Source organism: Natator depressus, chromosome 17, assembly GCF_965152275.1.
Source record: "Natator depressus isolate rNatDep1 chromosome 17, rNatDep2.hap1, whole genome shotgun sequence".
Taxonomy (NCBI): Eukaryota; Metazoa; Chordata; order Testudines; family Cheloniidae; genus Natator; species Natator depressus.
Window position 1 is genome coordinate 19,844,928 of NC_134250.1, and position 23,081 is coordinate 19,868,008.

At 48.3% G+C, this 23,081-nt stretch overlaps 1 protein-coding gene across 1 annotated transcript; it reads right to left on the bottom strand.

Moving 5' to 3' along the window:
- Nucleotides 1–2,547: 2,547 nt before the first annotated feature.
- On the bottom strand, nt 2,548–11,917 carry RHBDD2 (rhomboid domain containing 2). Its single transcript, XM_074974952.1, has 4 exons — nt 11,605–11,917; nt 9,629–10,030; nt 9,031–9,181; nt 2,548–6,650 (listed from the first exon to the last, which is right to left on the bottom strand). Exons 1-4 carry the CDS (start codon nt 11,915–11,917, stop codon nt 6,275–6,277), a joined length of 1,242 nt encoding a protein of 413 aa, XP_074831053.1. The 3' UTR covers nt 2,548–6,274.
- Between the last annotated feature and the right edge of the window lie 11,164 nt (nt 11,918–23,081).

Here is a 23,081-nt window from a genome sequence, read left to right on the forward strand (position 1 = left end):
GTGCTCAGTAGAAACAATGCCTTGCCTAGATGTGGTTCACACATTTTATATAGTTGAATATGTCCGAGTGACTGGGATGCTGGTGGGGGACGGGGTGGGAGGGCAGGATCTGTCCAAATGATGGAGAAATAAGAGACACTGGTTGCCAGGGTAAGAAATAATTATTTTTTAAAAGAAGTAGAGGTTAGTGATATTGCAGATAAGAACTATAAGAGTAAAATTTCCAATTGTCTCACAAGGAGTTTTGGGTACTTTATGGACATAAACTAACCCGCAGCAGTCACTAACTAGGCCCCCATGTGAATTCTTCTGCTAGATCCCTGAGAAGAATGCACTCCTGTAATGATTTGCTTGGGAGTGAATGACTTAGTGTACGTTTTTCCATCAGGAGCACCAACGCAGTGCTCCCTCAGAGAGAACTGGTTGGATTAGTATAAAGTGAAAATGCTTAGCCAGAGAGAGCGGAGACCACAAGATGAAGTTTGAAAAACCATTCAAAGTCTTAAGCGTGCAGGTTCTGCTCTGCGGCTAGAATGGACAGACATCACTTCAGAGCTTTGTGGTTTTCTTCCCAGCAGCTGCACCCCGGGCACTTGAATGGACCGTAGCATCCGCTGCTAGCTGTCCTCATCTGACCAAGGACCTAGCAACATGTGCCCAGACGTCTCCGTCCGTAAAGCCAGTGCGCCAGGTACTTGTCCTTCTGCCTCTGCCATTACCATCCATCACTGCCATTATAAGCAAGTCCTTCTCAACCACCATCCTCTGCCCTCCCCTAGGACTATGCTACCGTTACATTCATGAGTGGATAGGACCAGCCATTGCTGCTGATAGGTTAGGCTGGTGATTAGCACCCTGAACACCATCACTATGATTGGCAGTGTCATGGCCCACTGGGCTGCTGCTGATCCGCTGACAGCCAGGGGAGCACTACAAGAACTCCCTCTCTCCTATGTACTCAGTTTCTATAGGTGGTAGCTCATCTTTCTGTCCCTGTCAGCTGGAGGAGCCTTTGTAGCCCAGGAAAGAATGAGCTGCTTTACACTGAAGGGATCATTCCATCCATGATAAAAAAACAAACTCAGCATCCCTATGCTGCATTCACTAAGGTCGTTCTTTTTGTTCCATGGATGCAACCCTACCTTCTCACCTGACGTGCACGGTGCTTGTTGGGTTGGGGTTTGTAGTCCCTTGTGCTCTGCTCCTCAACCTAACTGATGAAGCTGCATTGGGTGCATGGTTTGACAGGCGTGTGAGAATACATTTTCAGAGGAGACCACATGCCCCGCATGCTCCTTTAAAGATGCAGTGTGTACCAAAGACCCTGCAGGCTTATTCATAAGACGACTTCATTGCCCAGCTCCTGGCAGAAAGGGTCTAGTTATGCAAAGATGCAGCTTACATGTGTGTGCTTATTACTCCCATGAATGGACTGACCTGGATGCCATAGCTCTTAAGATTGATCCTTCGTGGCTTGCGACTCTGTACCAGTACCTAAGGCAGATAAATCAGATTGTTTTAGCACAGTAGGGCTAAATTCATTGCTGATGGAACTCCTCTGAAGCCAGCGGAGTTTCACCAGTAAGGAGCTAGCCTCATGATGTACCAAAAGTCAACGGATTCCAACTGGCCCTGAACAGCGTTGTTTGTGTCTCTAATTCAGCCTGTAACGCATGTATTGTGTCTATACTACTGCAGCCAGTGGTCTAGGCATGCCCAGAGCTTACCGTTTGCATGTTTTCTGGTGAAGATTCCCTGGGGCAACATTGTACTGCCTGATGATAAAAATGAAGCCAGAGAAATCTGTAAGCGGAATGGTACCAATGTGAAATTCAGCTTCCCTGGGTAACATGCTGCCAGCAGCATTCACATTTACACGGCTGGGTAATGGAGCAGCAGAGGGTATGCAGCACCCGCTTCAACACAACTACAGTCAAAGAAAAATCAATAAAAGCCACTAAGGAAGAACTGAGGAGAGAGAATGGGGAATAAAACTAATGCACTGAACATCAATAAAGGTTAGGGGAGCAGGGAAAAGGAGATGCTTCTGATTTCATTAAGGAGCAGATCAGTGGGTTTAGATGTCTGGCTGGCCTTTGGGTGAAGGAAGAGTGTAAACAACCCAGAGAAAATCACTGGACACAGGAACCAATACTTTAAAATACTGTGTACGCCTGTATAAAAACATTTTGCCTTGCTGGAGCAGCTTCCTAGCCCAAATCTCAAAAGGCTTTAGTGCATTTAGCCACATACCATGTAAGTGGATAGATATCACTTTACAATCGGGGAAACAGAGGCCCAAGGCAGACAAGCTAATAATAGTTTCAGCTAATGAGGAGAGCCCCCGGAATGTTTATACTTCCTACATCGAGTGTTCCATGAAGCTGAAGCATTGCCCATCATGCAACTTCCGTGCGTCCTCACATTCCCTCCCACTTGGATCCTGCATCAACTTCCCAAGGTTCCCTGGTGATGCACGCTGCACAGGCCCACTCTAAGTATTCTGGTAGAGAGTCACTGCGACTGACTAGTTCTGGCTGTTCACTGATTTAATAAATTGATGGGTTTGATAGCTAGCATGGGGGCACGGGATTGCATGTGGCTTCAGTCATCAGCCCAGGCTGTGAGCAGAATGAGGAGCAAGGGGAGGAGAAATGCACGAGGGTAAGGCCTTTATTTTTCCAGTGTGTTTGAATCCAAGCATATGCATTAAGAAAACAATGGCCCAACTCATCCCCTCCCCATCCTCCTCTTGTTGGATGGAAACGGTGCAGCAATGGACAGAGATCAGCACTTGGATAAAAGCGAGGTGTCTGTAACTTACTCCAGGTAGGATAACGGTCGCATGGAGGGAGAAGTGATTTCTCCTCCCTCCCTTGAGATGGTTAGTATTACTGTGATTGACAAGCTGAAGGTCTTACCAGGTTCTCAAGTGACAGCAGTAGCCAACATATTTATTTCATCTGCATCTGGCAAGGAGGGTGTGAACCTTCCTCTCCAGTACAGACCTCGCTTGTACAGCTAATCAGCCTTTCACCACTAGCTCGAATGATAGTAATGCACTGTAAAGTGAGCTCCACTTGAAGACTACTTGACATTCCAGCTAATGAAGAAAGCAGCTGCCCACTGGTGGTTCTCATACAAAGCATACAACTCCTGTCTCCAGGGTCTGCATCGGTGGCTTCCAGTTAGTTTCCAGGTGCAATTGAGGGGGCTGACTTTGATCAACAAAGCCCGGCATGATTTGTGCACTCAGAAGATGCTTCAGTCTTCATGCTTGATCCTGGGAAGTGAGCTCAGCTGGGCTGCTCTCCAAGTCTGAGCAGCTGGAGGGTCCTTGGCTGCAGCACACGTCCCCCGTCCGTCCAACAAAGGCCTGGCTTCTTGACCAGCTTGGTGCAAGGGCTTGATTTACCCTGGCTTTTCACCCATCAGGGAGGGCAGAGTAAGGGAAGTCCCTTTTAGCTGAATTTTTGCAAGCTCGTTATACCTTGGGGATGTCCTTCACTGCTCTCACCGCGACGGACATGGGAGCAACTTTTAGAAGTCAATATTTTAGTGGCTATGCCTTTCCACGAGCATATACCATTAGATGACGTCTGCCAGACCCTGCGTTCAGCAATGATGAGAAGGGTTAACGTTCCCTATTGCCTCTGCAGTACCAGCTTTCACCCGTGGGTGTCTCTCTTCACCAGCTAACAGAACTAGCATGCTGTAGCGAGCCAGCCTTCACCGGGACAGCAGTGGGGCTCCACCAGTGGTGAATGTGATCCCCAGACACTACAGAAGACACACTCCGGTTTTTGGTTTTGGCCAGGAAATCAGATGAGGCTACTAAGTCGTTTGCTTTTCAAATTAAACTAAAAGGTTACATTTTACATGGGAAAGTATATAAAGCAGCCAGTACCAACGCTCATCTCTATGCTACAGCATTTGGAAATATTTCTGGTAGAGCCTATTGGTTTGTAGGCAAAAGGCCTCACACTTGTCAGTGACCAATGGTATGGTAGAAACATAGGCGTGTGTTTGACTAACAGTGGGTCACTCACCCCTTGATTTTATTCCTATTGCTAGTGTTTCTTCCAGGCTGTTAAACAAAATCAGAACAAAAACTCTAGAAAAGCATCGCATCTGTCATTAAATACAGTCACAGTAGAAATGCTTCCAGCTCCTAGGGAAGAGGCACGCCATCGCATAAGTCATCTTTTGAAATGTGGTGGCACACAGCGAATTGTAGTGTTCGCGAACGAGATGGTAACAGCAGCCATCTCCAGCAGGAACACACACAGGTTCTGTGACCAGCCGCATCTTCTTCAGAGAGCTCCGCCCAGGGACCTCCATCTTCACATGCAACACCCCTGGCTGTTCCAACCCTGGCCCGCAAGGTCCTAATTTTGTACCTCAATCTTCTCCCAATGTCTCTGTCTTCTTAAGGTGGTTGCCAGTCAGCTATGATACTAACATTAACAGCTGGCAGTGGAGCATCAGCGCAGAGGTGCCTTGCCCTTTCAGACACTGACAGGGGATGAAAATGTAGGAGTAGGCGATCGATAAATATTGATGTTAGCGCCTAATCCAGCCCTTCTCGTCTGACCCAAGAATCCAGATGCGGAACAGAACAGAAACCATCATATTCTCCCTGATACGCAGTTTTCTTTTACTTTGGTGCCTATAGTAACGTTAGGCACTGAATTATGAGGATAGAAAAGGTGTTGAATGAAGTGAAAACTAAGTACTTCAACACACCATAAAATAAGCAAATTTCACCTCCCTCTAAGAGCCAGAAGTTATCCCCATTTTAGAGATGGGGAAGCAAACCCCGATGAATGGACTTTCCATCCAGGGTAATACAGTGAGAAGTGACAGAGCTGGGACTAGAACACAGATCTTTTCATAGAATCATAGAATATCAGGGTTGGAAGGGACCTCAGAAGGTCATCTAGTCCAACCCCCTGCTCAAAGCAGAACCAATCCCTAATTTTTGCCCCGGATCCCTAACTGGCCCCCTCAAGGATTGAATTCACAACCCTGGGTTTAGCAGGCCAATGCTCAAACCACTGAGCTATCCCTCCCCCCTGCTCTTTTGAGTCCCAGTACGCTGATCTAACTAGCAGACACCGTCTACAACCCCCTGCTTATGTTAGTTGTCTCCGATACTAATTTTGGCACCAAAGAGCATTCTAAAAGCTCATCAAATGCTGCATAGAAGGGTAACAGCTAAATTCCATTTGATTCAGCCCAGTTCATTTTAAAGGCCCTTCTTAAGCCTTGGAATTTGTTAATTAATATACAGTAGTTAAGTCTACCCTCATACTCCCCAGAAATATCCTAAATCCCTTAAATAAGATTCACCCACCCCTTTTGCAAATATCTAGGACAGCCTCATGAATCAAAGCTGGCATTGTGGCCAGCATGCAAAGTTACTGTGGGTGCCTGCCATAGAGACTATGTGACAGCAACATGATTGGGGAAGGCAGCCCGTGTGGCTGATGCTAATTAGAGACTCTAGCAGATGGAACTGCTGCTATTCTGCGTGGCAGAAAATGCCACCGCATAATTCACTCCACCGTCCCCCGAATCTCAGCTCAGATTCCAAGGCCAGAAAGGACCATTGTGATCATCTTATCTGTCCTCCTCTGTAACACAGGGCACAGAACTTCCAAGGCATAACTATAAAAAACAGATCTCTCTCTTCCCCATCTCCATTTAAACAGTGCTGTTAAATTAAATCGGTGTCAGGTCACCGGAAACTCAGCATGTGGGTCCTGGCTATACTGCAACTGTAAATGAGTCAGGGACCTACCTTAGTCCCTGTAGTCAAGTTAACACCCAACTAGTCCAGTGTTTTGACCATTAGTGCCCATCTACACTACAGTATAATTGAGTCAAGGGACAAGTTTGTTGTAACCAGGACCGTGGCTGTAGCATAGAGAGATGAGGCTGTAGCCACAATGTGTAGTGAGGAATCCACATGAGAATGAGGGACAGACAGGTAGTGGTCACAGCCTTCAGCCAAGATTAAAAAATGTATCAAATTTCAAAAGGAATATAAATAAAAGAAAGAACCTGAGCATTGGAAAAAATGTCTATAAGCAGACTCTGCAGTGGGACAGAAAACTCAGGGGCTGCCGTCGACTGTCCAATTTGACCCTGCACCCTCAGTTAAAATCAAATGAATCCTTCTGAAGCAGTCTCCTTTCTCAGCAGCACTCCACTGAACGCTGTTCACACAAGGGCCCGTGAGGGGAGGAGGGTCCTGCTCCTCTTTGGATGATCAGTGTATTTGGACTCCTGAAAGTTCAGCTGGCACTTTCGCTGCAGGGGAACCCGATGCATACTGAAACTGGGCCTCCAAGTTCTCCATCCCCATGGGTATCCGAGAATCAGGCAGACATGCACCGTGGGAGGAATGGGGATCAGCTGGTTGGCAGCCATGTCCAGGTGAGGCACCGAAGTGGCCCTGCACATAGAATTTCCCAAAGGCAGGGTTGGTTGGATAAGGGGGGGGACCCTGGATGTGCCCTGGTGTGCAGTTGGGCCAGGGTCCTAGGCTCTGGGCACTGGGGTGCTGCAACTGAGCCACAGGAAGGGCTGGAAGTGAAGAGCAATAGTAGCTCTGGGTGGGGTATGAGCCTGGCACTGGATTAATCCTGAAAAGGGGAAAGAAAAATTACAGTGTGCTCACATCTGGCATTTCCAAATATCTACAAGCGCCCGTCGGGCAGACTCCTCTCCGACTCCACTATTCAGAACCATCATTACAGTCAATCCCCATCACGACATGCTGAGCTCAGCTGCCACTTCTTTGCAATTAAATAAAAGCAGGGTGGTCAGCCACCCACTAGAGACATTTCCATACCCCTCAATGGAGAAAATACACGGCCATAGTCTTGTGGAACAAGCACGCATGGAACCAACCCCAGGCAAGGTAAGAATTCTGTATGCATCTCCTGTGCCTCCATTTAAGGTGTGTCTCCTTTAACTATTCACTTGCTGAGTGCTATTTAGCAACATGTCATGAAGGCTTTAGGAGAAGAGAAGAATAGGTAGTTCTGAGCTGCAAGGGCAGTTATTAGTATAATGAATTATTCGGGAGTGAGGGGATCCAGAAATGGCAGCTGCTAACAGGAGGTGTGACTCAGCAGGATGAATCAGATCAGGAGATGCTCTGCCCAACAGGTAATAAAGGAACGATCCTTCTGGGTATTTGGCAGTTGTGGTCTTTGTGACTCCCCATTCTCCAGGGCAAGTACTGATCAACCCGGGAGAATGAGGAGTCACAAAGACCACAACTGCCAAATACCCAGAAGGATTGTTCCTTTAATGACCTCGATATCAGTTCTTGCATTCATGGGCCACAAAACATTATGCAAAAGCATACAACGCTGTAGAAATCTATTCTGTCTGGTTGTGAACTTTATATTTGATCTTGAATCTTAGGAGACAGGTGGAACAACAGATAGCAAAAAACCTAACAGTTGCTTTGGTTTTTTACAGTGGGATAAACTTAAGCTGCAGAAATAAGAATAGGATTTGTGTTTGGTAAATAAAGTTACATTCAAGCATAGCTCAGTTAATCTGGAAAGTCCTAGAAACACCTTCCCCCACAGACATTTATTGATAGCTAACGTTTGTATAACATCCTGCATCCAAACGAGTCTGTATTTCATCTCGCCCAAGACACGGAGCCTTCAGAAGCACAGCACTGGCTTTCATCAACAAAGACATCATTATTAGTAATAGTACAGTAGCTTCATGGCTCCAACAGAAGTCCTGGCCCCATTGAGCTAGGCACAGTACAAAAGCACAGCACAAGACAGTCCCAACCTGCTACAAACTTCCTCCAGCTCCCCAGCTTTCCCTGGGCTCGTCTATATGGAGAGGTAGTGCATGATAAGCTGGGGTGTAATCTACAGTGCTGTAACCCACCATGCGCTATCTATCCACATGGACCCTGCTACCACGCACTAGAATCATAGAATATCAGGGTTGGAAGGGACCTCAGGAGGTCATCTAGTCCAACCCCCTGCTCAAAGCAGGACCAATCCCCAATTTTTGCCCCAGATCCCTAAATGGCCCCCTCAAGGATTGAACTCACAACCCTGGGTTTAGCAGGCCAATGCTCAAACCACAGAGCTATCCCCCCCCACAAAGTTCCATCCTGCTGTAGATCAAAGCCCACTATGGAACTTTTAGCACATGGCAGGTGCACAGCAGACTACAGCACTGTAGATCTACACCCTAGCTTCCCACCTATCAACTTTTCACATAAACAAGCCCTATGTCTCCCTTGAAAGCATTGTCAGGGCATGTTCCAGTTTAGCGAAGGCGATCTAGTGACACTGCCCGAGGTATTATTGTTACAGGCATGTTTTTATACCTCAGATGTCCCGCTTTGGTCATAAGAGAACAGCTGTAATCATGGGGAAATACTTCTCTGTTAGAGAACTCACTACAGTTATTCAGATACATAGAAGTTTAACCCTACTAAAAAAATCCTCCTCTGTCCACTGAGATTGGAATGTTGGTAGTAAAGGTGCTTTAGAACGGGATAAATTTCTAAATGTATCAGAAGACAAGTGAGCACTCACAGCTACAGGACATAACGGGACTTGGAAGGCCCTGAACTCTATTTCTGCAGAGAAATCTTCCCTCTACACTGGAAATGTGCTCTGTAATGAAGACAACGACAAATTAATAACTGATACCGTGTTCTTATATCAAGCCTTTCACCAGAGGACTCTCAAAGTGCTGTATAAGTCCAGTATCCCAACATTCCTATGAGGTAAAGTGAGGCTCAGTGATTTGCCAAAGGTCACCAGTGAACAAAAGCCATACGTCCTGTGTAAAGTTTTAATCATTAGATCCCAGTCCCTCCTCTAACACGGGAGACAATACTGTAGAAATCATGATATAGCTTTGCAAGGTCATTCCACACCAGCACTTGTTGTCAGACCACACTCCCTACACATCGCAGCTGCAGCCTTTCTTTGGGATTATCGGGAGTGTTATTGGAGTTCATGTACTTACTTCCTACTCTGGGAGACTCTTCTCTCTGCTAAAGACCCTGGAATATACTTCAGCCCTGGTATTCTCTTCAGCAGGCTGAAAGGGAACTTCTGATCCAGCCTAGATACCACCGACTCTGGGAGATCCAAACAGAAGCAGTAGCCAAGACCATCTGAGTTTAGCAGCGTGTTAAGGAAGACTGTGGAAGGTGCAAAATGGAATTCACTTTCTACATACAACCACTCTAAATACACCACCTTTTTACCACCAAATCAAGGCTTCTCTCAAGGCGGAATGGCTGGAAAAAATTTCCCCTCAGTTTTCAGACCCAATGAGCACCATGACTCTCCTGAACGCATTCCTTATGTACACAAAAGCCTCACTGACTGCAATGGAAATGAGGGGTGTAAAATAAATGCAGGATCAGGCCCCTCTGAGCAACAATAAACCTAAGAGTCACTAAGCAGTCTACAGAAAGCCATGAACCCGCACAACAAAAAGTCAGCGAGCCTAAGCAATCAGAATTTAGCATTTTTTCCTACTCCTTCCCCAGCACAAGTCAGGCTCCACACATGCTCTTTTCACTGGTTAAACAGGTTATCACAACTGAAAAGGATACAGACTTTCCCAACTATGAGGCCACATATGTTACTCAGGAGTGAGGAGTGGGGAATAAACCATGCCACGCAGAGCATTAACCAGGGCACCAGCACCATAGGAACGTTAACCCCAAAGAGTGGTGCCCTTCTCATGCGTGAACGTGTGGTGGACACTGCCAACATGGCAAAAGCAACTGGTGTAAATCCTTTGGCATCTTCCACCTCTGACACCCCAGAGACGACAGCCTCAAATAAGAGATACAACAGGGCCGAAGAAATGGCAAAGGCAAAGGTGACGAAGCAATGCTTCACTGTGCCTACGTTCTTCTCAAAGCTGCCAGCAAAGTACCAGATGATAACGCCACTGCATACCAGGGATATCAGATCTTCATAGACAAAGATATAGGTCACCAGTCTGTGAACTGAGCAGACAGTCCTTTTAGAGAGGTACAGACAGCAGTGAGTTTGCTTTAGGCCATTTACTATGTTAAGTTTGATCAGAAGAGGAGAAAATAAAATAGGAAACCACAGGACTTTTTTGTTTGTTTTTTAATTTTATCAGGCTGGAGAAGAATCTTCCACAGAATGGGGTGGAAGACAAATAGCTTGGGGCATTTAAATCTAGCCTGGACAATGCGCCAACTGCAGTCAGGATCAGTGCTGTGCTAGCCCCGGGGACATTTTCTTTCTGCTCCTTGGCCCAGCACCAGCGTTTGGGAAAGTGTAATAGTCTGGAAATATCTGAATTGGTCTTGCCAAAAAGTTTTTAGCCCTGTCAGAATAAGAGGCGCACCAGACCTTAAAATCACATCAATCTAATTGTGGTCTTATTTCTTTCACTTAAACTGTAACACATTAGTAGCTGATATTTCTTCTTTGGACCATCAGAAGGATGCTGACAGGTTTGTAAGATATCATACCTTAGAAGTGCCACAGGACCCTCAGACTATCAGTTCTTTCTTCAGCACTGGGCTGCGACTGAACATAGCAAATCACAGACCTCAGACCAATACAATTTTCAATCTGTGGGCAGGATTTGGTGCCCCAACGAGTCCTCCTCCCACTCTAACTTCTGAGATTCTTATAATATGTAAAATGAAAGAGAATATTGTCTGATACAACTGGTTAGGACCAAAGAGAAGGTAAGAAGAGTACATTACAGATTAAGTTAACCAGAGCAGAAACACAAAAATCATTCAGTACTGGAGGGTGGACAACATGGGAATTAGGGGCATGAACAAAAGGGAATATGGGGAAAGTGAAGAATGGAAGGGCAGATTCTTTAAGCTCCTGAGATCTTAACCTCACCCCCCTACCAGAACATTCTGGAACTCAGGAACTCTCCCTTCACCCCACATCACACAATTACCAGCTTCTAAGGTGTTAACATTGTAACCTAGAAGGATAGGTCCCCAAATGAGGAGAGTTCTCCACTGAGGCTATGGTGTTCCAGCGTGAGAAAGGACCTTGGGGAGAGGAGAGGTGTGTGACAGAGAAGTGGGTACCGAAACGGTGTAGGGCAGGAAATATCAATAGTATTATGCAACTGTCCAGCAGCTTTGGGTGGACAGATCCATCTCTTGGCGATGAGGAGGCCCTTTGAAGAAGGTGGGGGTGCACAGGGGCATGCCTGGAAAGGTACCCCAGGGCTGGTGGATTTCTACAGCTGGTGAGGAGGGAGGTGGACCCCAGGATGCGGAAGGAGGTTTCCAGCAGATAGGACGCGGAGGGGGGAGTGTCCCATGGCGGCTGGTGAACTGCAGGAAGGGTCTCCTGGGGCATGATCCCGAGGTAGGGAGGCCCCAAGCCAGGAGAGAGGCCCGCAGGGGGCGAGGGGGCCCCAGGATGCGGGGGGGGGGGCATGGGAGGGGAGGATGCCCGAGGGGTGGGGAGTCCTGGGCGACCGGTGGCCGATGGGGGGGGACCAGCTCCCGAGCGGCCCGTACAGGGGGGTCCCGGGCGGACCCCATGGAGGCGGGAGGTCTCCTGGCCTCACCTTCCCCATCGCGCACCGGCCCGGGCCGCAGCGAGCCAGCGGAGGGGGGAGGCGGCTCGGTGGCCCCAGCCCAGCGCAGCAGGCCCGGCCCGGACACCAGCAGGGACAGCAGCCCGGTAAGGAAGGCGGCGGTGGGGAGGCACGGCCAGGCCCCCGCCCAGCAGCTCTTCCCCGGCCCGGCCGGCATCCTCCCCTTCGGCTCGGGGCCAGCGTCCGGCCGCGGCCCGGCTTCTTCCGGGTTCGGGCCCCCTTCCGCTTCCGCCGCTGCCGCTTCCGCTTCCGCGGGAGGCGGCCGGGGTCGTGCGGTTACCATAGCAACGGGGCGCAAGGCCCGCCGTCGGCCTCAGGCCCCGCCCGCTCCCGCAGTGCCCTGGGCGGGGAGTCGCGGCCTCGCCGGGAGCAGCGCGGGGCCTTGGCCCCGGCACAGGCCTCTCCCACTGGCCTGGGGAGCCCGTGACGTCTGCCCCCCCCCCCGGCCTGCGCCACGCCCAGGCGGGTCAAAGCCAGGCCCCAGGCGCTGGAGGCGGGGTGCTGGTCCCGGCCCCGGCCCTGCGCCGCCGGGGGCCCCCCACAGCCACCCTGCGGGGCGTTGGGCCGCCGGCGGAGACTCTGGCGCCACCCCGTGGGTCCCGTCTTGGCCCCGCTCCCAGGGCGCCTGGCAGGGAGTCAGTGCAGGGGGGAGCCTGGTGTTGGCTTTCACTGGACAAGAGCGAAAGCACATTTCCTGGGCCGGAGCAAGCCAAGGGCTTCCCTTAACAAGAGACTGTGTAGAAACGGCCTCGCCAGCCTCCCCTGGGCGCCGGTCTTCGTCCTCGCCAACCCCCCTCTTGCGGCTGTTCCCCCTCTCGGCTCGCCTCTTCCTCACCCGTCCCCCACCCCTAAATCTGTACCCTCCTGTCTACCTTAGGTGGCCGCCCAGAACTGTCGAGTCCGAACCGTCCTTCAGACGTTCACCCTCACCACGCTCCCGCGAGACAGGCTGGTGCGATTATCCCTCTTGTACAGAGGGGGAACTGGGGCACAAAGAGACTAAGGGCTGGAAATGTGAAGGTCTTCGGCTACCTAAAGAAATAAAAAGGAGTGGCTGAGAGAGGGAAGTGGGGGAGGGGGGTGTTGAGGAGGGGAACTGAGAAGGTTATAGGGTCTTGTTGGGGACACTGGGCATGGCCACTAGGTAACTCGGGGGGATGGAAGACCACGAGTGTCGATGAAGCCGCCTCGCACTAGGCCCAAGTATCCTTGGCCCTGCCTGGAGGCACTCGCAGCAGTTATGCTGAGGATCTGCAACAATATGTTGTGGAGTCAGACTGCCTGAAAGTAAACAAGGCCAAACAGGGCAGATATGGAAGAACAATGCTGAATAAAGCAGCTTTATGTATAGTTTAACAAATGATACAAAAAACAAGGGAACTAGCTGGTAACTGGATTGGCTGGCTATATGGATACTTAGGGCAGCTTGCTATTGGATAAGTATGCTGAAGAAAGCATGTATAAAAGCCTGTGTAACTTCCTGCTCTGGGTACAGGATTTGAGATTCTAATCTCCCTGTACCTTTTTGAAGCTTCAAATAAACTTTTCTGCTTCTCCACCCCGTTGTGATTATTGGCTGAAGCATACCGGGTAGCGAACCCCCCCCCCCACTGTTGCTCGCCTCTGGCACTGGGTGCCGGCAACAGTCTGATCCCAAACCCAGCAAAGTCAATGGCTTTTCCATAGGGAAGTGAAGGGAGCTTGAAAATCATCACTCCTGTTGGGCCTTACGGGCCTAGGCACTTTTGAGAATCACACCAGGTGCCTATCTGCATCTGCAGGCACCTACATACCTTTACAAATCTGGCCCTAAATGACTTGCCCAGGGTCACACTGGAAGTCTATGGCAGAGCGGGAATTGCCACCGGGTCTCCCAGGCTAACATGCTAACCACTGGACCATCCTCCATGCCTTCCTTACTAATTCCCATTCAAGATCCCTCTGCTTCCCTCTTTCACTATGGGGCTGATCTAAAGTCCATTGACTTCACTGAGTTTGGGATCAGACCCTATAACCATCTCGCTTCCCATCCTCAACAATCCTCTTCCCCCACTCTAATCCCCCCACTCCCCTCTTTCAGACACTCCCCTTCATTTTCCTAGTGTTGGAGCAATGCTTTGGAAATGTAAAGGGCTATAAAACTGCTAAGCATCATTATTATTCCTTCCTCCATCTCTCTGCTGCTCTCCCACCACCAGACCCATCAGAGAGCAGTGTCCCCTTGTTGCTGAGGCCTCCAGCATTTCAAATCACTCACAAAAGAATACGTTTAGGCAACAGTATAAATGGTGTGATTTGCAGCACAAGAGGCTGCAGCACCCCGAAGCATTAGGAATAAGCCCCTTCACCCACTTCCTGACTCCTACCAGTTCAGTGTCCCTGCAAAATGCACTGGGCGATCGTTCTGGTCACAAGAGATGACTATATATTTCCAGGCACTCTTTTCTGCCATGTACTTGCAGTCATTAGGGTATTCCCTAGAGAGTCTGCAATTAGTGACCCTGAATTTATGAATACTTTTTTTATACTCCTGGCCCTTTATGACATGCACTTTCCCCATGGTGCATGTGGCATCGATAACCTCCTCGCGACCATGAATGAACGTGTTGAGTTTTTTACAGCCATCTCTAGTCATTGCGATCCGTTTGTTTCTCATTTCACTATTACATCTGTTGTGGTCTATGGTGTCCAGTAGGGTCAAATGTTTCCGTCTGAAGGCCAGGGGGTTCTGAGCGCGAGAGATGCTGATGACAGACGTAGCAATGAATAACAGACATATCAGAGACATTCCCTTCAAAGCCATGTTGCTTAGCTGGACCTAGGTTAAAAACAAAGACACAAAGGGATGGAGACCCAAGGAAGGACTCCATAGATTTATAGATTTTAAGGCCAGACGAGGCTGTCTTTCATCTAGTCTGACCTCCTGCATTGCAGAGGCCATACAATTTCACCCAGTGATTTTTGCATCAAACATTTAACTTGTCGTTAAACTAAGAGCTTATCTTTTGGAAATCTGATCTTGATGTAAAGATCTTAAGTGATACAGAATCTACCACATCCTTTGATAACTTGCCCCAAAGGTTAATTACCCTCCGTTAAAAATGTCCACCTTTGACTTCCCACTAGCCTTAAAATGTCTCGCTGCTGCTACACCAGTGCAGCTTCACTGGCAACAGCAGGGGCAGTAGACAAGGCCGTGGCAGCCACGGGCAAGTTGACCATGGTGTTATCGAGTACTGCTGTCGGCAAAGTTCCATGATAGAGTGGCAAAATCCCCAGCACCTTGTTCACACTCAGGCTCCTATCCATCACTGCTACCTGAAATAGTAGGAAATTCTATGGATAAAAAGCCAAGTATTGACCTAGCTGCAGAATATTATTTGCTGAGCATCTGTGCTTGGTGCTGTACATAGGAGACAGTCTATGCTCCACGTGGCTTACAGTCTGAGACTGGCATTGCTAATACAGTATTGCTGGCCATGTCAGTGCCTAAATAGAGAGACATAATATAGAGCAAAAACAGCAATGGAGGCCAGGGATTCCTAACTCATGGGGACTAGTATCTGTTAGATATTTTCCTGGCTATGTCTTTCTAAGCAGCTCAGCTTTCCAAACTGCTAGAACCAGACATAACTAGAATGTCTCAGAGGGGGGTTATCCATAACTCTACTGTTTTTATTTCCCCATGTTTTTTTTTTTCTGCTGTATGACAACTTTGTTTTGCAACTGCAAATGTTTGTATAATAAACGTGTATTTAAAGGCTCTCTGCCTGATATCTAAAGGTGTACACGTCAGATTGCTTCCTGCAGGTGTATTATATCATCATCATCATTGCAAATCTCAAAGGGACATGGCCTGCTGGCAAATCGAGCACCACCCAGATTGATCTCTGGCAAGGTGCTCTGATTGCATATTCAGTTTGTTTATGTCCATCACTGGCAATCTTCTCCCACCACCAGGGCTGGGCTAAGTGTTAATTGCAGAACTGCCTGTGTCCTAAGCAGGGGAGCATTTATTAGTGGGGCTTCTGATTTTCAGACTTAACCGATAAACACCCCAATGCTAGATATACTGTATATGAAATCAGTGTTTATCCAATAAACACCAGAAATGGTTACTCAATTTGTGTTGACCTCACTCCTTTCCCCATGCAGTTTGTTTATACAGGTGAAGTCTCTGCTCCCTGGCTTGTATCTAATGGCTTGTCTACACAAAGCAGTAATGTGGACTACAGGGGTGTGATTTCTAAAGTGCACTGACATGTTGTGTATTAATTGGTCCATTTAGACTCTGCTGGTGCATACTAAAGGTTCCCTAGTGTACTTTAACCTTGTGCTATTTGAAACAGTACTACGCATATATCCAAAAAGAAAGCCCTTAACTAAAATGCAGCCACCTCCAGCCTGAAGCATGGTAGCTACTTAACAGTGCACAATGTCTATACAATGTACACAAGTCAAACTGCAGGGAGCAATTTAGACCTCCATCCTGCAAAGGCTTAGGTCTGTACTTAGCTTTTATGCACTCTGATGTGTTCCATCAACATCAGTGAGATTATTCACAGCATACAAAGTTCAGCATATGCATTTATCTTTGGAGCCTTAGGTTGGCAGTTTGGGATTATCTGAGCTAGAATTTGGCCACGGACACCCCTGTTCTTGTGACAAGTGAAACAAGATCTATGAAACGAGCACATATCCAGGACCTCTGTGTTGTATGAAAGTTAAAAGGATAATTGCTCTCATATTTAAATGGAATTTAGCTGAAAGAAATACAGTATATAACTTCCCAGGATACAATGTTTAGTAGGAAAAGGTAGAAATGGTTTGAACTATTTTAGACTTTTAGAGCCTGGCGGGAGATGAGCGGAGCATGGGGAACAGATTTTCAGAAGTTTCAAATTACTTTCTTCTTCTTTGTCTTCTTCTTCTTCTTCTTCAAAATTAGCTTTAAAATAAAGCAATTTTAGCTTTGGCGCCAAGGGGCCAGACAGCATCAATGACTCAGGCCTCCTGAGTCTGTTCTATTCGCTAGAAGCACCTGGGGTTGTTTAAAGGGCAAAGACATGTAACTGACTGTGCGCCTGTATCCGAATTAGAACTCCTTTGCCCCGGTAAGAGTGCAGGATTCTCTGACGGGTGCAGGGATTCTGAGTGGTGCTGGAGAGAGCTGTCTGAGAACTCCATAAGCTGCTGATTTTAATCTCTATCATCCTGCTGCTGGCTGCCGAGTGCTGTTTAAAATCTGGTCCTTACTTAGGTGCCTAAATGGGAGTTGAGCGGTTTGGAAAATCTGGCCCAATCCCAAGAGCATGTCACATGGAGAACTTCCAACGGACATGGACAATTCTTTGGGCGGAGTGCTTTGGTCCCAGCTTTACATAGTATAAACACCCCAATGCTAGATATACTGTATATGAAAGTACATGTATATGATGTACATAGTAAGGCTGGGAGCACAGAAGAAAATACAGTTCACTGAGGGGAGAGAAAGTTGTCCAGACAGAGAGACAACACAAACCTCACTTTAATTAAATATTCTAGTCACTGCTTGTTCTACAGAAATGCTTTCACTTCCTTCTGGGCTGCGGCCATAGGATCTGCCTCCTGCTATGCCTTGAAGGAAAGAAACAACCCAACTTGTTTACCAGTCTCCTCAATCAGATCTGCTGCAATCAGAAAACTCTTTTCTTTCTCCACTTAAAAAACAGACAGAAACTCAAGTTACTCAAGTTACGTTGTTCTTCTCCAGCTGTTGAGGGTGATCTGAAATAACAAACACATTAGGGTTTAAAAGAAAATTGTACAAACGGCTTATTTTTCCTCCAACTCATTATTTTTGAACTTGCTTTTATTTTGCTCTAGTCTTACATAGTCTTAAACTAAATCTTTGAAGTATTTTGAAGAGATCTAATCCTTAAGTTAATATATTCATAGTGATTTAAAAGAAATCAGAAACCCTTATTCCCAGTGGAGTGGGGTTTGCACTCTGAATCAATATTGTCCTAACCTTTAATTTATTAAAGATACAGATTGGGTACAGATTAAACTTCTTTGCTCAGTTTTTCTTTTAAAGTTCTCTTACCAGCTTTGAAATGGGACTTGAAATGGATTGACAGGCTTTTGTCTGTAGCGTCACACAAGCTTCTGCATCCTCTGCTGAAATGCTGTTTTGTAACTTCTGTGAGCAAAGTGAGTCAGTTAATTGGCACAGATATTCCTGTGCCCTCCGCTACAGAAGTATACTAAAAGGACTATATTTTCTCTTTCTCCAGCAGTGGAAGAACACTACTGTTCCAAAGCTTTCATGAATCAGATCCTTGGTCTTTTTTATAGTTCACTCATATCAACAGGGTCTGAATTTAAAGTGCACTTTGGGAGGGACAGGAAGGGAATATAAAGTTAAATCTACTGTTAGAGGGATTTCCCTCAACCCTCCCACTTCCCTGGTTCTTGTCACGCAGACAGCAAGCAGCAAAAGACCAGAAGTCCAAAGTGCAGACAATGAGATCTTTATTGGGGTTAGTTTCCAAGCAAGCATGTTCTGAAGCCCTTCACACCAGTTGGGCTTATGTCTACATGCTGATAGAGTCTGTTCCCCAGTGTCGCCCTTCCCAGCTCTAATACTGCAGAGCATTTACCCCGCCCGTATCCCCCTTCCCAGCTCTGATGCCACAGAGCCTTGCCTGTGTCCCTGTCCCTGTTCTCCCCGCCCCCTTAGCAAACATGATTCCAATTTCCCTTCCCTCCCACTTCCTGTTTGACCCCAGTTTATATAGTAATATTCTCAGCTATACCTTAACCAATCATTTTACTGAAATCTATCTAACCAATCCTAATATATTGTAACATAATTCTCTAACCAATTATATCCCACTACCCTAATTAACTTACACCTAGTGAAATTAATTATACATTAGACAGAAATAATTAGAGAACCAGACAGATTAACAATAGAAAAATGGGGGCCATAAAGATAAAATATACAGAAATGAGGGTTTCACAACCACAACCATTGATAAGTGATTTCTTGCCAGACGTAGGGTGACCAGATAGCAACTGTGAAAAAACAGGACAGGGGGTGGGGGTAATAGGTGCCTATATAAGAAAAAGTCCCCAAAAAACTGGACTGTCCCTTTAAAAACGGGACATCTGGTCACCCTAGCCAGACAGGATGCTATCAAACGAAGTTTTCTTTAACCATCTTTATCTGGTGGTGATGGGCACTATCAGGACAGGATTGTATTCCTAAGAGCCCAATACCACCTTATTTCAATGTGACTGGTTTGGGATGTGACCGTGCCCCTGCTGCTTAGCCAAAGGCCTTAGCCTAAGAACAAGGCCTCAGACGCTCCTAGTGAGAGAAGGCCCTTACACAGGCAGACTGCGATTTTGATTCTTTGTTTTATAGTGCTGTAACTAGCTAAGTGATAAAAATACACCTAAGTTCTTAAAGTATAGGCCTTTACAGGCAGGCCTGAATATCTGTATTCTAACATCTACAAAGATCAATCTAGGACCAAGAATCCAGATCCAATTTATAATATACAAATAGAGCAATGGCCACATTTTGACCCAGCCTTAACTGGACTTTCATTTCTTTGCCCACAAGTTTACAAGTGCAAACTACTCAAAGAGAAGTTATCAATGGTTCGCTGTCAAACTGGGGGGATGTATCTAATGGGGTCATGCAGGGATCTGTCCTGGGGCCGGTACTATTCAATATTTTCATTAATGACTTGGGTAATGGAGTGGAGGGTATGCTTATAAAATTCGCAGGTGACACCAAGCTAGGAGGGGTTGCAAGCACTTTGGAGGACAGTGTTAGAATTCAAACCAACCTTGACAAATTGGAGAATTGGTCTGAAATAAAGAAGATGCAATTCAATAAAGACAAGCACAAAATACTACACATTGCGGGGAAAAAGCGAATGCACAACTACAAAATGGGGAATAACTGGCTAGATGTAGTACGGCTGAAAAGGACCTGGGGCTGATAGTGGATCACAAATTGAACAAGAGTCAACAGTGTGATGCAGCTGTAAAAAAGGCTAATATCATTCTGGGGTGTATTAATAGGAGTGTCATTTAAGACCTGGGAAGTAACTGTCCCACTCTACTCAACACTGATGTGGCCTCAGCTGGAGTACTGTATCCACTTCTGGATGTCGCTTTAAGAAAAGATGTGAACAAATTGGAGAGTCCAGAGGAGAACAACAAAAATGAAAAAAGGTTTTGAAAACCTGACCTATGAGGAATGGCTTTAAAAACTGGCCATGTTTAGTTTTGAGAAAAGAAGACTGGGGGGGGGGTAGTGGGGGGACCTAAAAACAGTCTGCAAATACATTAGGGGCATGTTAAGAGGACGGTGATCAATTATTCTCCATGTCCACTGGAGGTCGGAGAAGAGGTAATGGGTTTAATCTGCAGCAAGGGAGATTTAGGTTAGATTTGGTGGTGGTGGTGGGGGGGGGGGGGTTGGAAATTAACCATAAGGGTAGCTAGGCTCTGGAAGAGGCTTCTTGTAGGGGTTGTGGAATCCGAGTTATTGGAGGATTCTTAGAACAGGTTGGACAAACACCTGTCAAGGATGGTCTAGGACCCTGCCCCAGTGCAAAGGGCTGAACTAGATGAGCTCTCAAGGCCCCTTCCAAAACATCACTAAACATCTTCTAAACATCACTAGCTGAGGCTCCTGGGCAGTCCCAGGGGGAGCCTGGAGATCCCAAAGGCCTGGATTGCCACAGGCTGGTGCTACACTCCATGCAAGCCCATACCTGCAGGTTAGTGCAGTCAGCTACCCCTTCCCCAGGATAGAGTCTTAGGCCTGGTCTACACTACAAAGCTGGGTCGACATTTGCTGCGTTAAGTCGAGTTAATAATGTATGTGTCTACACCTCCGAGTCCCTTCCGTCGACCTACAGGGCTTGTAGAGTTGACTTCTGTACTCCACCTCTGCGTGAGGCATAGCGCTTCAGTTGACATCCATACATTGACATGGGGATAGTGTAGACACTGTGCTGTGTAATTCAAATCAAGTGGCCTCCAGGAGGTGTCCCACAGTGCTCCACTGTGACCACTCTGGAGAGCACTTTCAACTCCATTGCACTTCAGCCAGGTACACAGGAAACAGCCGATCCCCTGTTAACGCCCCGGGAACTTTTGAACTTTCATGTCCTGTTTGATCAGTGTGGAGAGCTCATCAGCACAGCTGACCATGGATGCTCAAGGCCGCAAACATCTCCAGCATGGAGCACCCAGGAGGTGGTGGATCTTATTGCTGTGTGGGGAGAAGAGTCTGTGCAGGCAGAGTTCCGATCCTGCAGAAAAAACACGAACATTTATGCCAAAATCGCGCAGGACATGAGGGAGAAGGGCTACACCAGGGACACACAGCAGTGCCGCGTGACAATAAAGAAGCTTTCGGCAAGCGTACCAGAAGACTGAACAGTTGCTCTGGTTCTGAGCCACATATATGTCGCTTCTATGAGGAGCTGCATGCGATTCTAGGTGGCGACCCCGCCACTATGCTCCGTGTATACCTCCCAGGGGCCCCAGGCGACCTCGGGCAACAAGGAGGAGGACATTGCTGATGAGGAAGAGGAGGAGGAGGAGGAGAATGCGTGTCAGGCAAGCAGAGGATCCATTTTCCCCAACATCCAAGAACTTTTTTTTAACTCTGGAGCCCATCCCCTCACAGGAGCAATTGTCGGCGGAGTGTGATGCTGGGGATACATGCTCTCATTTTTATTAACTCTTCTGGCATCATTGCGGCGCGCAGCATTGCAGCATAAGGACCAGATCTGTACCCAGACGCTTGCAGCATCTGCTCCCTTTCCGCATCTGTTACCCTCAGGAGAGTGATACTGCATACGGTCACCTAGGGGAAATGAGGGGAGGTTTTAAATGCTAGCCCTTAAACCGCAATCAATTCAATAAGTAATCCACCCGTTTGCTGAATTGTGGGTCACACAACCACACTTTCCTGAGCATGCCCTGGTCATGGTTGGAAGGGATCACCCCATATTGCAGCCAGCATTTTAAAAAACCAGGGGCGACACTTCCTGTTCGTCTCCCTTCAACCCCAACCAGGTGCTGCTTCTGTAACAATCAAACTATTTGCGGGGCTTTACGCCGGTGCCTGTCCTCAAGCACCATCCCAGTTGCTATGGGAAAGGGGGCTGTGCTGAGGTTGGAACCATTGATCCCAAGGATGTCTTAACAAAAGCCGCTGCACAAGGTCTCCCGTCCTTGCCTCATGGCCTTACTTACCATGGTTGCAGCAACAAACTGACTCTTGCAGTAGCCAGGGGTTCTGCTTACGTTGTGGCTTGCAGGGAAATGCACTGAGCATGGGCAGTGGGTATCATAGGCAAGGGGAGGCTGTGCAGCCCCAAACAGCCTACCGTGGCCCCGCCCCCAGGCCAGCGTGCCTCCTGCGGGGACTCGGGGCCGTTGGTGCTGGACCGCATTGCCTGCCTGGTGCTCCGGGGCTGGCCACCCAAGCACCAGGACTGGGGGCCACCCGGAGCCCCGGGGCTGGGGGCGCAGTGACCGTGCTGCCTGGCCACCTGAGCACCAGGGCTGGGGGCGTAACGACTGTGCCGCCCAGCTGCCTGAGCCCCAGGACTGGGGACCACCTAGGGCTGGGGGGGGCGCGGCGAGGGGGATCAGGGATGGGGCAGGGGTGTGGGAGGGGCTCAGGGGTGCTGGCTCTGGATGGCGCTTACCTCAAGCAGCTCCCAGAAGCAGCGGCATGTCCCTCCTCCGGCTCCCACGCGGAGGTGTGGCGAGGCGGCACTGTGCGCTGCCCTGTCTGCAGGCGCTGCCCCCGCAGCTCCCACTGGCTGCAGTTCCCGGCCAATGGGAGCTGCAGAACTGGGACGTATAGGAGCTGGAGGGGGGACATGCCATTGCTTCCGGGAGCTGCACGGAACCAGGGCAGGCAGGGAGCCTGCCTTAGCCCCGCTGCACCCCCAACCAGACTTTAAACGGTCAGCGGTACCGATCAGCAGGACTGGCCAGGGTCCCTTTTGGACCGGGCGTTCCGGTCAAAAACCAGACACCTGGCAACCCTAGACGTAGGAAACAAGGGGTGCGAAAAAGGCTTGGTTTGTTTGCCGTTTATTTCAGGGAGGGAGGGAGGGTGGTGGGTGCATCGTGGCAGGCTAATGCCATGTTCCATTTCCACCTGTGCAAACGTTTTGGTCTCATGGGGCACTGCAAGCCCAACCCAACGTGGCACTTGGTTCCAGGCACTGTGGGATACCTAGTGAGGATGCACTCTGCCGACGCAACGAGCATAATGGGGACGTGCAAAATCGACTTGCTTCAATCGGAGGCTCGATGTCGACTTAACTAAAATCGACCTAATGCTGTAGTGTGGAGTGGTAGAATCCGCGCCCCCCTCCTTTGCACAGTGGTAGAGTTCCACCAACCCTCGCCCC

Bases quoted from the DNA above. Each gene is read 5' to 3' on its own strand.
- RHBDD2 (XM_074974952.1), bottom strand. From the start codon at position 11,917: ATGGTAACCGCACGACCCCGGCCGCCTCCCGCGGAAGCGGAAGCGGCA. The intron at 9,182-9,628 runs GTATCCTTTTCA...TGCTAAACTCAG, and splicing joins CCTCATAGTTGGGAAAGTCT to ATGGTCTTGGCTACTGCTTC. The intron at 6,651-9,030 runs GTAAGTACATGA...TCCCCTTTTCAG, and splicing joins AGAGTCTCCCAGAGTAGGAA to GATTAATCCAGTGCCAGGCT.